At 42.8% G+C, this 12,332-nt stretch overlaps 1 protein-coding gene and 1 long non-coding RNA gene across 2 annotated transcripts in view; one reads left to right on the forward strand and one right to left on the reverse strand.

The window, feature by feature from the left end:
• Positions 1 to 12,332, forward strand: part of ttn.2 (titin, tandem duplicate 2) — a 285,809-nt gene that overhangs the window by 259,319 nt on the left and 14,158 nt on the right. The window contains exons 208-225 of the mRNA XM_049484655.1: positions 9 to 305; positions 435 to 1,022; positions 1,147 to 1,449; positions 1,556 to 2,140; positions 2,236 to 2,535; positions 2,626 to 2,928; positions 3,063 to 3,368; positions 3,468 to 5,234; positions 5,360 to 5,653; positions 5,791 to 6,069; positions 6,176 to 6,475; positions 6,566 to 8,632; positions 8,749 to 9,051; positions 9,175 to 9,480; positions 9,576 to 9,866; positions 9,977 to 10,276; positions 10,989 to 11,294; positions 11,712 to 12,014. Coding sequence (XP_049340612.1) covers positions 9 to 305; positions 435 to 1,022; positions 1,147 to 1,449; positions 1,556 to 2,140; positions 2,236 to 2,535; positions 2,626 to 2,928; positions 3,063 to 3,368; positions 3,468 to 5,234; positions 5,360 to 5,653; positions 5,791 to 6,069; positions 6,176 to 6,475; positions 6,566 to 8,632; positions 8,749 to 9,051; positions 9,175 to 9,480; positions 9,576 to 9,866; positions 9,977 to 10,276; positions 10,989 to 11,294; positions 11,712 to 12,014 — 9,198 coding nt within the window. The remainder of the gene's footprint in view (positions 1 to 8; positions 306 to 434; positions 1,023 to 1,146; positions 1,450 to 1,555; positions 2,141 to 2,235; positions 2,536 to 2,625; positions 2,929 to 3,062; positions 3,369 to 3,467; positions 5,235 to 5,359; positions 5,654 to 5,790; positions 6,070 to 6,175; positions 6,476 to 6,565; positions 8,633 to 8,748; positions 9,052 to 9,174; positions 9,481 to 9,575; positions 9,867 to 9,976; positions 10,277 to 10,988; positions 11,295 to 11,711; positions 12,015 to 12,332) is intronic.
• LOC111194932 (uncharacterized) overlaps positions 1 to 12,332 on the reverse strand; it is a 53,626-nt gene that overhangs the window by 23,036 nt on the left and 18,258 nt on the right. The gene's annotated exons all lie outside the window — the stretch shown is intronic.

Consider the following 12,332-nt stretch of genomic DNA (forward strand, 5'->3'; position numbering starts at 1 on the left):
CCTTTTAGAAAAACCAAGTCCACCTGCAAAACTGTGCGTAACCGAAGTGACAAAAGACAGCGTCTCCCTTGCTTGGAGTAAACCTGAGCAAGATGGCGGTAGCAGGATCACCAGTTACGAGGTTGAAGCTTTGGAGAAAGGACAGCAGAAGTGGATTAAATGCGGTGTCACTAAAACAACTAGTTTCTTTGTCTACGGTTTGAGAGAGAATGCCGAATACTTCTTCAGAGTTCGTGCTGAAAATCATGCTGGCCTCAGTGACCCTAAGGACATGGTTATGCCAGTCCTTGTTAAGGATCAGTTGGGTAAGTTATGGTCTTGCATGCCTTTAATAATAATATATATGATAATAAATAAATTATAAATATTAATAGTTGTATAAATAAATTGGTAATTAATCAGATTTTGTCCCTGTTTCTCTTCTGCATCCACAGAGGCACCTGAAATTAACATGAAGGACTTCCAACACAATACCGTCTTTGTAAAAGCAGGTTCCAATCTTAAGGTTGAGATTCCTCTTAGTGGTAAACCACTTCCTAAGGTATCTCTGTCAAAGGATGACCAGGTTCTGAAATCGACCATGAGGTTCAACTCTGAGGTCACTGCTGACTGTCTCCTCATCACTCTGCGAGAAAGTGTCGCTCATGATGCAGGCAGATACAACATTACGGCCTCCAATTCCAGTGGAACCACCAAATCCTTTATCAATATTGTAGTACTGGACAAACCAAGTCCACCGGTTGGCCCAGTCGAGATGTGTGACATCACAGAAGACAGCGTAAGCCTGAAGTGGCTTCCTCCTGTCTATGACGGTGGTAGTCCAATCACTAACTATGTCGTCCTGAAACGTGAAACAACTACTGCAAACTGGGTTGAAGTTTCATCTGCAGTCGCAAGATGCACAATCAAGATTATGAAGCTGAACACTGGAGTCGAGTATCAGTTCAGAATCAGAGCAGAAAATCGCTTCGGTATCAGTGAACATATTGATTCTCCACCCGTCACCGTCAATCTGCCATACAGTAAGTACCACTTAACTACCACTCCTGGATTAAAACTTATTTAAAATGATTTATTTTATTTTAAACTTTATTGTCATTGGACTAAATGACGAGTCTCAACTAATATTTGTTGCACTTTTTTCAGCAATCCCTGAAGCGCCTTCAACACCATGGGTAACTGCTGTCACCAGAGAAAGCATTACTGTCAGCTGGAAAGAACCGGCTTCTGATGGAGGAAGCCATGTATTTGGATACCATCTTCAAATGAAAGACAAAAACAGCATCCTCTGGAAGAAGGTCAACAAAACTGTTATTCGTGCCACCCACTTCAAAGTGACAGACGTCAGCCCTGGCTTGATCTATGAGTTCAAGGTTGCAGCAGAAAATGCAGCCGGCATTGGTCCAATCAGCAAGATTTCCGATGCTGTTCTGGCAATCGATGCATGTGGTGAGTATATGGGAAGATTTAGGGTGAGGGGAGAAAACATAACATACCAATTAAAATCATGATATTAATTATGACCCTTTCTGATGTTTTCGATGTTTTCTTACAGAACCTCCAACTGATGTCCGTGTCACAGACATCACAAAGAATTCTATCAGCCTTGCTTGGCAGAAACCTGCATATGATGGTGGAAGCAGGGTGACTGGCTACATCATTTTGAAGAAAGATGGTCCAAAAGGCAAATATTCCAAAGCCAATTTGACAAAGGTTACTGACACCAAGTTCACAGTAACAGGTCTAACTCAAGATGAATCTTACAAATTCAAAATATTGGCAAAGAATGCAGTGGGATCTGTCAGCAACCCTTCAGCTACGGTTGGACCAGTAACATGTGTGGATACTTATGGTGCCCCTGAGATTGAAATTCCTCAGGAGTACCTGGAGACTGTGAAACACAAAGCAGGAGCAACAGTCCAACTTAAACTCGGCATCATTGCTAAACCTCAGCCAACAATTGAATGGTACAAGGATGGAAAAGAACTGGAGCCTGGAGCTCAGACCACCATTTCAAATACCACAGATTCTGCCTCCATCTTAATCAGGGATACTACACGTCTGAACACTGGAACATACGAACTGAAGATAAAGAATTCTCTCGGCTCTGCATACGCAGCCATCAGACTCCTGATTCAAGGTATGTTACATATGACCTGATCGGAATGATCACTTCCCTTTTGTTGAAAAACAAAACAGATTTGTTCTAATCAATATTTTCCTTTTCTCCATCAGACAAACCTGGACCACCTAATGGAGAAATCCAGTTTAAGAAAGTCACAGCAGATACTATTACTATCATGTGGGATCCTCCAGCTGATGAGGGTGGTGCGATGGTCACCCACTACATTGTGGAGAAGCGTGAAAGCAGCAGAATCATGTGGTCCATAATCTCGGAGAAACTGGAGGAATGCATCGTCTCAGTTCCAAGGCTGATCAAGGGCAATGAGTACATCTTCCGTGTCCGCGGAGTCAACAAATACGGAGTTGGAGATCCTTTAGAATCTGAGCCTGTCGTTGCACGCAACTCTTTCGGTAAGTAATTTTTTATTTTTCGTCATTGCTCTTTAATGACGTTACTATTTTCTATGAATTTACTCTAACAATCTGACTTCATTATTGTAGTGCCCCCAAGCCAACCTTCTAAACCTCAAGTCACCATGATCACCAGATCAACAATGACTGTGGTATGGGAAAGGCCAAGTTTGGATGGCGGCAGTGATATTGATGGATATTATCTGGAGAAACGGGAAAAGAAGAGTCTTCAGTGGTTCAAGGTCATCAAGGATACAATCCGTGACACTAGACAGAAAGTTAGCAATCTCACAGAAGGAAACGAGTATCAGTATCGTGTCTGTGCAATTAACAAAGCCGGAGCTGGTCAGTACTCTGACGCATCCATCTTCTACAAAGCATATGATCCCATCGGTAAGATTCACATTGTTTTGTGTATTTTTATGATATCTGTACAATACCGCATGCAAAGCTTGTTTCAAAACAATTCTAATGTATTATAACTTGGTCATTGGTCAAGTAAAATCTGTTGTTATGTATTATTTCAGACCCACCAAGCGAGCCAACGAAACTCAGAGTTGTTGATTCAACCAAGACATCAATTACCCTTGGATGGGTGAAGCCTGTTTACGATGGTGGCAGTGAAATCACCAGCTATGTAGTTGAGCAAATGAAGTCTGATGAGAAGGAATGGGTCACTATTAGTTCCAAGGGTGAGGTCAGAACCACTGAGTACGTGGTGTCACACCTGAAACCTGGAATCTACTACTTCTTCCGCGTCTCTGCCGTTAACTGTAGTGGAGTTGGACGTCCAATTGAAATTATTCAACCAGTACAAGCCAAGGACATTCTAGGTTTGTGCTGCTTCTTTTCTTACAACATGATTTAATGTGTGTTAAGTAGATTTGGTGAAAAATCTAAACAAATGTTTTGTTTCTCTTCAATTCCAACAGAGGAAGCTGATGTTGATCTTGATATTTCAATGTCAACTCAGTATACGGCAAAGGCTGGAAGAGATGTGGAAATCATGATTCCTCTCAAGGGCAGACCTGCACCAAACGTGACGTGGAGACGAGGAGACAGGAATATTGCCGGCGATGCAAAATACACCATTAATAACACAGAATATTCAACAACACTCATTATTCCAAAGGTCACTCGCGATGATTCAGGCAAATATCTGTTAGAGATTGAAAACGGAGTTGGTGAGCCAAAGACGATTACTGTGTCCCTGAAGGTCTTGGACTCACCTTCGGCTTGTAGCAAGCTGGTCGTGAAAAACGTCACACGTGGTAAACTCACTCTGAGCTGGGAACCTCCCCTTATCGATGGTGGCTCTCCCATTACCAACTATATCGTTGAAAAGAAGGATGCTAAATTGAAGGCGTACTCCATCATAACAACAGAATGTGCCAACACATCCTACAAGGTGGACGGACTGTCTGAAGAGATTGCCTATTTCTTCCGTGTATCTGCTGAGAATGAAAACGGCACTGGAGATACCTGCGAGACCACAGACCCTGTTAGAGCAACCGAGACTCCAGGACCTGTGAAGAACCTTGCACTGGCAGACTCAACCAATAATTCAGTCACTTTGACCTGGACCAAGCCCGACCACGATGGAGGCAGTCACATATCTGAGTACATAGTTGAAAAGAAAGCCAAAGATGAAGAGACCTGGAGCCTTGGCGGTACAAGCAGACGCTGCACGTGTGAAGTAACACATCTTAAAGAACTCTCCGAAGTTATCTTCAAAGTATACGCCAAGAATGAGAAGGGTCGCAGTGATTTCTCTCAAATTGGACCGATTACCGTGAAAGAATTCCTTATCCCACCTGAGGCTAACCTCATAGACTATCCTAACGGTGAACTGAGCGTCCGTATCGGACAAAACATTAATATCGAATTACCATTCAAGGGCAAACCCAAACCAACAGTTCACTGGTTGAAAGATGGCGCTCCACTGAAGGAAAGTGAACAGGTTCGTTTCAGACAGACAGACAACAAAACCTGTATGATTGTGAGAAATGCAAGAAAGGAGAATGCAGGCAAATACACGCTGGTTCTCGACAATCGTCTCGTCAAGAACTTCTTTGACATCGCAGTCACCACTCTTGGGCCACCCACTGCACCAGTGGGTCCTGTTCGATTTGATGAAATCAAAGCCCAAAGCATCATCATCTCCTGGAACCCACCGCTGGAAGATGGAGGTGGAGAAATCACCTGCTACAGTGTGGAGAAACGCGAAACTGCTCAAGCAGCTTGGAAGATTGTTTGTTCAAGTGTGGTCAGGACCATGTTTAAGATACCCAACCTGGTTAAGGGCACCGAATACCAATTCAGAGTGCGTGCAGAGAACAAATATGGCATGAGCGAGCCCCTCACCTCAGCGGATGTTATGGCTCAACACCAGTACATGCCACCAGGTCCTCCAGGAAAGCCTGTCGTATTCAACGTCACAAGCGACGGCATGACCGTGTCATGGGAGGCCCCAGGATTTGATGGCGGCTCTCCGGTGACTGGATACCACCTTGAGAAGAAAGACAGAAACAGCCTCCTGTGGACCAAAGTGAATACTAATGTCATTTCTGGAAAAGAGTACAGAGTGATCGGTCTCATTGAAGGCCTGGAATATTCATTCAGAGTGTATGCAGAGAACAATGCTGGACTGAGTCCAGTCAGTGAACAGAGCAAGCACAAACTTGCAATTTCTCCAGTCGGTGAGTCTTGGTTTTCATTTTGTTTTTGTTTTTTCCCATTTACAATGAATAATTCTCAACACAACCCAAGGGAACATTAACTTTAACGATTAATTCTATTTATTCTTATCTGTTTCGTTGTTTAGACCCTCCTGGCACACCAAACTGTATTGATGTTACCAGAGATTCCGTCACACTTCAGTGGGAGCCACCCAAACGTGATGGAGGCAGTAAGATTGTGGCATACAGCGTTGAGAGGCGCCAAGGAAGAGCACGCTGGCTGAGATGCAACTTCATTGACATCAGTGAATGCCAGTTCACAGTGACAGGCCTTGCTTGTGGTGACCGTTTTGAATTCAGGGTCATTGCCAGGAACGCTGTTGGAACCGTCAGTCCTCCATCGCAGTCATCCGGCTACATCATGACCAAGGATGAAAGTGGTATGTGTATATGATGTACAAAAATTATGTACAGTATGTACTGTACAAATAGTTTATTAGCATAGCTTTAGCGTATAATATATATTTCACACTTTATGCACATGCAGAAAGACTGATCTGATGTTTTTATTTTTCAGTCATTCCCGAGATTCAGTTCACTGCTGAAAGGTCTCTGACAATCAAGGCTGGTGAAAACATCAAACTGAGCTGCACAATCAGTGGCCGACCTGTACCCCAAGTTGCATGGTACAAGGATGGAAAAGAACTCGACAAAATGCTTGTTGACATCACAACCATCATTGGTTCAAGCTCACTCTTCCTTAGAGATGCTGATCGTGACAACCGTGGAATCTACACTGTTGAAGCCAAGAACAGCTCTGGAACAAGGAAGGAGGATGTTCTTGTCAGAGTGCAAGGTTTGTTGCATTTTTTTATGTATATGAACATTTGTTGAATATTTTATAGTTAAAAAAAAAACATGTCAAATGAGTGCATAGCTAATTTTGTTTTTGACTGATGCAGATACACCTGGACCACCTGAGGGCCCACTTCGCTTCACAAACATCTCCGCTGAGAAGGCTACACTGTGGTGGAGTCCTCCAGAAAATGACGGCTGTGCCCCCATCACTCACTATGTGATTGAGAAGCGTGAAACCTCCAGAATTTCCTGGGCACTTGTCACATCCAAGTGCGAAGCCTGTTCCTTCAATGCCACCAATCTGATTAAGGGCAATGAGTACCAGTTCCGTGTTTCTGCTGTGAACAAGTTTGGCGTTGGCAAACCACTGGAATCAGATGAAATTGTTGCTAAAATGCAATACAGTAAGTTTATTATATGATTATTATTATTACTTGCGTATGACCTTTTTGTGTAAACCTGTTTGTCTAAAATGTGGTTTTACTTCTTTACAGCTGTACCAGATGCTCCAGGAACACCTGACTGCACACATGTAACAGGAGACAGCATCACTTTGTGCTGGACAAGACCAAGATTTGATGGTGGAAATGAGATCAAGCACTACATCCTTGAAAGAAGAGAAAAGAAAAGCTTGCGCTGGATTAAGGTTTCAGCAAAGAGGCCGATCACCGAGCTGAGGCACAGAGTTACACACTTGACTGAAGGATATGAATACGAGTTCCGTGTTATGGCTGAAAACGGTGCTGGCGTTGGACCTCCAAGTGGCACCTCAAGACTGTTCAAGTGCAGAGAACCTACAAGTTCTCCTAGCGCACCAACATTAGTGAAAGTCATCGACTCAACAAAGACCTCAATCACTCTGGAATGGACCAAACCAGTCTTTGATGGTGGTATGCAGATCATCGGCTACATAATTGAGATGTGCAAGGCAAGTCTTGAGGAATGGCACAGAGTCAACACTCAAACCTGCATTCAAACAAGGTACACGGTCACAGATCTGGAACCAGGTGAAGAGTACAAGTTCCGTGTTTGCGCCGTTAACGGTGCCGGAAAAGGAGAAACGTCTGAGATTCCAAACGCAGTGCAGGCACTTGATAGACTTACATCGCCAGAGATCGACATCGATGCAGACTTCAAACAGACACATATTGTCAAGAACGGAGGAACTGTTACTCTTCACATTCCTTTCCGTGGAAAACCTGCTCCCCTGGCTACCTGGACAAAGGCAGATGGAGAACTGGGTGTGATGGTAGATATTAATACTACAGAAACATTCAGCACTTTGACCATTGAAAACTGTACCAGATATGATGCTGGCAAATACACTCTGTCTCTTGAGAACAACAGTGGACGTAAAGCCATAACATTAACAGTGAAAGTGCTAGACACGCCTGGACCACCTGGTCCTATCTCATTCAAAGATGTGACAAGAGGAGCTCTGACTCTTATGTGGGATGCTCCATCAAATGATGGTGGCGCTCGCGTTCATCACTACATTGTTGAAAAACGCGAAGCGAGTCGCTTGAGTTGGCAAGAGCTCAGTCTCAAGTGCAGCAGACAAATTCTTAGAGTAACAAACCTTGCTGTCGGCGTAGCATATTTCTTCAGAGTCATCGCTGAAAATCAGTACGGCCAAGGTGAGCCTTATGAAATGTCCGAGCCCATCATTGCAACTGAAGAGCCAGCGCCACCCAAGAGACTGGACGTTATCGACACCACAGCTACAACCGCCAGCTTGGTATGGATGAAACCTGAACATGATGGCGGAAGCCGCATCACAGGTTACATCGTTGAGACGAGAAAGAAAGGCTCTGATCGCTGGGTTGTTGGTGGGCAGACTAAGTCCTTGAAGATGGTCCTCGAGGGCTTGGTCGAGAACACAGAGTACGAGTTCCGCGTCAAAGCCCAAAACGACACTGGAGTAAGCTATCCAAGAGATGCTCTCACTTCTGTCATCGTCAAAGAACCTCGCATTGAACCGACTGCCGACCTTAGTGGTATCAACAAACAGCTTATTACCTGTAAGACTGGCAGCTCCTTCGCCATCGATATTCCCATTAGTGGCAGACCAGCTCCGAAGGTGACATGGAAGCTTGAGGAAATGAAACTCAAGGAAACAGACAGAGTCTCCATCAAGACTTCACAAGAAAGAACCACCCTGACAGTCAAAGACTCCAAGAGAGGCGACAGTGGTAAATATTACCTCACTTTGGAGAACGCCGCTGGAGCGAAGACATTCACTATTACTGTGATCGTCTTCGGAAGACCTAACCCTCCAGTCGGCCCAGTCGAAATTTCAGGAGTTTCATCAGAGTCTTGCACGTTGACATGGACCGAGCCCACAGATGATGGCGGAACTGAAATCACCAACTACATAGTGGAGAAACGTGAATCTGGACAAACCTCCTGGCAGGTTGTCAACTCGAGCGTGAAACGCACAACCATCAGAGTTACCCACCTGACCAAATACATGGAGTACACCTTCCGTGTCTGTGCAGAGAACAAATTCGGCGTCAGCAAGCCCATTGAGTCACAAGCCATTGTTGCTGAGCATCCATTCAGTAAGTGTTAATCATAATCATATTGTATATTAATCATATTAATTTAATATATTTCATTTGATTCATTTAAATGTTTTCCAAATATTCAAGAAACATTCTCTTTTTTATTTTTACAGTCCCACCAAGTCCACCAACCCGCCCAGACGTAGTATCAGTGTCTGCCACCGCCATTGCCATTAAATGGGATGTGCCATATCACGATGGTGGAAGCCAGGTGACTGGATACTGGATTGAGAAGAAGGAGCGCAACACCATCTTGTGGGTTCGGGAAAACAAAATCCCATGCCTTGAGTGTCACTACAAGGTCTCCACTCTCATTGAGGGACTTGAGTATCAGTTCAGAGTTTACGCAATGAACATTGCTGGCCTGAGCAAAGCCAGCGAAGCCTCAAGACCAGTACTGGCTTTGAATCCAGTTGGTATGTATTATTTTAATAATTATTAATTGGGAAAATAATAGGACATTGTTTTAGAATCATATTTCTTTTCTTGCAGATGTGGCAAATAGTAAACACTGATTTTGTTTTTTTTCCTTCTCTTAGACCCACCAGGCAAACCGGAAGTTTACGACATAACAAGATCCTCAGTTTCCATCAAGTGGTCTACACCATTTAATGATGGTGGCAGCAAGATTGTGGGATACGTAGTTGAACGCAAGGCATCCGCTGATGAAGATGAAACTCGTTGGTTGAAGTGCAACTACACCACGATTACAGAAAACGTCTTCACTATTGCTTCACTCGACGAAGGCGGAGTGTACGAATTCCGTGTCATTGCTAGAAATGGTGCAGGAGTCCACAGCGTGCCTTCTGAATCAACCGGGCCAATCACGTGCAAAGATGAATACAGTAAGACAATATTTACAAATGGTTATTTACGATTATATAGCCTAATATTCTCAAATACTGATCTAATGCTCATTATTTATGTTTATCTCTTTCAGCACCACCGAGGGCTGAATTAGACAGCAAACTCATCGGTGAGACAGTCACCATCAGGGCTGGATCAGACCTTGTCCTTGATGCTGCAGTAGGAGGTAAACCTGAGCCCAAGGTCTTCTGGTCCAAGGCTGATAAGGAGCTGGAGCCTGGTGACAAATACTCGCTGACATATACCAGCACAAGAGCTATGGCCATCATCAAGTCCTGTGACAGAAACGACACTGGCAAATATATCTTGACAGTAAAGAATGCCAGTGGAACCAAGACTGCTGCTGTCCTTGTTAAAGTTCTCGGTAAGAATCCAATGATTCTGTGACTTTTCATAATGAACGTATCTTAACCAATGCATGTTTAAGCTTTTTACCAAACTTATAAAACTCTTCTTTTACCTGTTTAATTACAGACACACCTGGGCCTCCAGAGGGCACAATCGCAATCAGCAGAGTCACAGAGGAAAAATGCACAGTCTCCTGGAAGTTACCTGTTGAAGATGGTGGAGATCGTGTCACTCACTACATCGTTGACAGGCGTGAGACCAGCAGACTCAACTGGGTCGTGATGGAAACCGAATGCAAGACTCTGTCATGCGTCAGTTCAAAACTAATCAAGAACAACGAATACATCTTCCGCGTGAGGGGAGTCAACAAATACGGAGCTGGTGTACCACTCGAGTCCGAGCCAGTCATCGCAAGAAATGCATACAGTAAGTACTGTACATAACTCAGATTATTGCAAAAGATATTGCAATACTTTGTTGTTTTGTGATACATATTGCTACATTATTAAAGACAATGTAAAAGATAACATTATAACAGTTAGTCCAGTAAAGTGTAGATAACCTAAATTTAACTTAACTGACATAACCAAGTATTTGTACTTTATTACTTGACATCTCTGTTTGCTCAAGTTTAGCATCAAATAAATGACAGTATATTAGGAAGATTTGTCATTGAATATGGTTAACTATATTTTATTTATATTTTCTTTGGAATCAAGCAAGTTGATGCATTACATGTCCTGCCATGCGACTATTGCTAGGGGTGGGAGATACTGCCATAAAATAACATCATTATATCATTATATTTTAAGGTAATTAATACCCTAGCATTATTGAAACACTGAAAACTGAAAAATATTTTAGTCATTTTTAACTGTAGAGTTTTGAGTACTCTTAAGAGTATAAAGAGTTTTTTTTTGTATTTCATTCTGATATTGCTATTTTTTTATTTTATTTTATGTACAGCACTTTGTTTTGTCTTTTTTCAAAGTGTTAAAGTGCTATATAAATAAAGTTGGATTGGATTGTGCTTAAAAATATACTACTGCAACCAAATTGCATTGTGATGGCGATGCTAAACCTATATACTTTTTGTGTAACCTAACTTTCTAATAACGTTCTTCCATTGTTTCTCTAGCTGCCCCAACGCCTCCTGGAGCACCAGACATCACTGCTGTCGGAAAGCAGCATGTGATTATTGAGTGGCTGAAGCCTGAGAGTGATGGCGGAAGTGAAATCAAAAACTACTTGGTGGATAAACGCGAGAAGAGCAGCGTGAGATGGACGAGGGTCAACAAAACCTTCACCATCTACGACACCAGACTGAAGATCACCGGTCTGCTGGAGGGAAGCGAGTACCAGTTCCGCGTTGCGGCGGTTAATGCAGCTGGCACTAGCCTGCCGAGCGATGCATCTGAATACGTCCTCTGCAGGGAGCCAACATGTGAGTATCTGTGTAATTTATCAGCCCTAAAGCTGAAACAAATGATTATTTTCATATTTTTTTCATTGATTTGATAATCTGGTGATAATTTATTCTAATTAGTTGATCAGTCAATTATTATTTTAGCTTCCGTTCCTGTATTAATCTTTCTCAATCACTTTAAAAATATACAAACAGCTGATCATAGGATTTAAATGCCCATTTAAAAAATATAAATGTGAAATCTCATGATATTTAGAGATTAAATATGTAATATGTTGTGTCTGTGATTTATGGTAACTTTTGGTGACCAAGCAGTTAAAAAATGAACGATTAGTCAACACTGGAATTCATAGTCTACTATTTTTGGACACTGTTGATTTCCTAGTTTGCACACTGTGATGACGGTCTATTTTTTTATTCCTTGTTTTATTACAGATACTCCAGCTCCTCCATCAACTCCTCGCATCAAAGACTCCACCAAACACAGCATCTCCATGACCTGGACCAGACCCATGTACGATGGCGGTTCAGATGTCACAGGCTACATTGTTGAGATTCTGGAGGAAGGAACAGAACAATGGTACAGAGCCACCCAGAAGATCCTGACCATTACTGAGTACACTGCAGCTGGTCTGACCAGCAACAAGAAGTACAGCTTCAGAGTCGCTGCAGTGAACAAAATGGGCACTGGAGAGTTCAGCGAAGGAAGTGTGCAGACTGCTCCATCAGAGAGAGTCGGTAAGATTTAAACCAGATCCGTCATTTAATGTTTCAAAGTGGATTTGTGAAGTGCATCAGCATCAGGATGTATGTCATATATGTGCTTTAAAAAGCTTATGGTGAGGCATAGGGTAGAACTCTACAGTGAGGTTACGAAAACATACAGCACAAAATATACAAAAAAACAGTCCTAGAAAACGAACAGGTGCTAGGTATCTCTTAAACCCAATCTGGATGGGATTAGTTTCTCAGGGGGTTCTGGGGTAATTTTCTCTTTTATGGGGGTCCTCTGTAATTTTATCCCCGTCTGAGATTTTAGTTTTTTCACCTTGCGTT

This window comes from Astyanax mexicanus, chromosome 11, assembly GCF_023375975.1.
Source record: "Astyanax mexicanus isolate ESR-SI-001 chromosome 11, AstMex3_surface, whole genome shotgun sequence".
NCBI lineage: Eukaryota > Metazoa > Chordata > Actinopteri > Characiformes > Acestrorhamphidae > Astyanax > Astyanax mexicanus.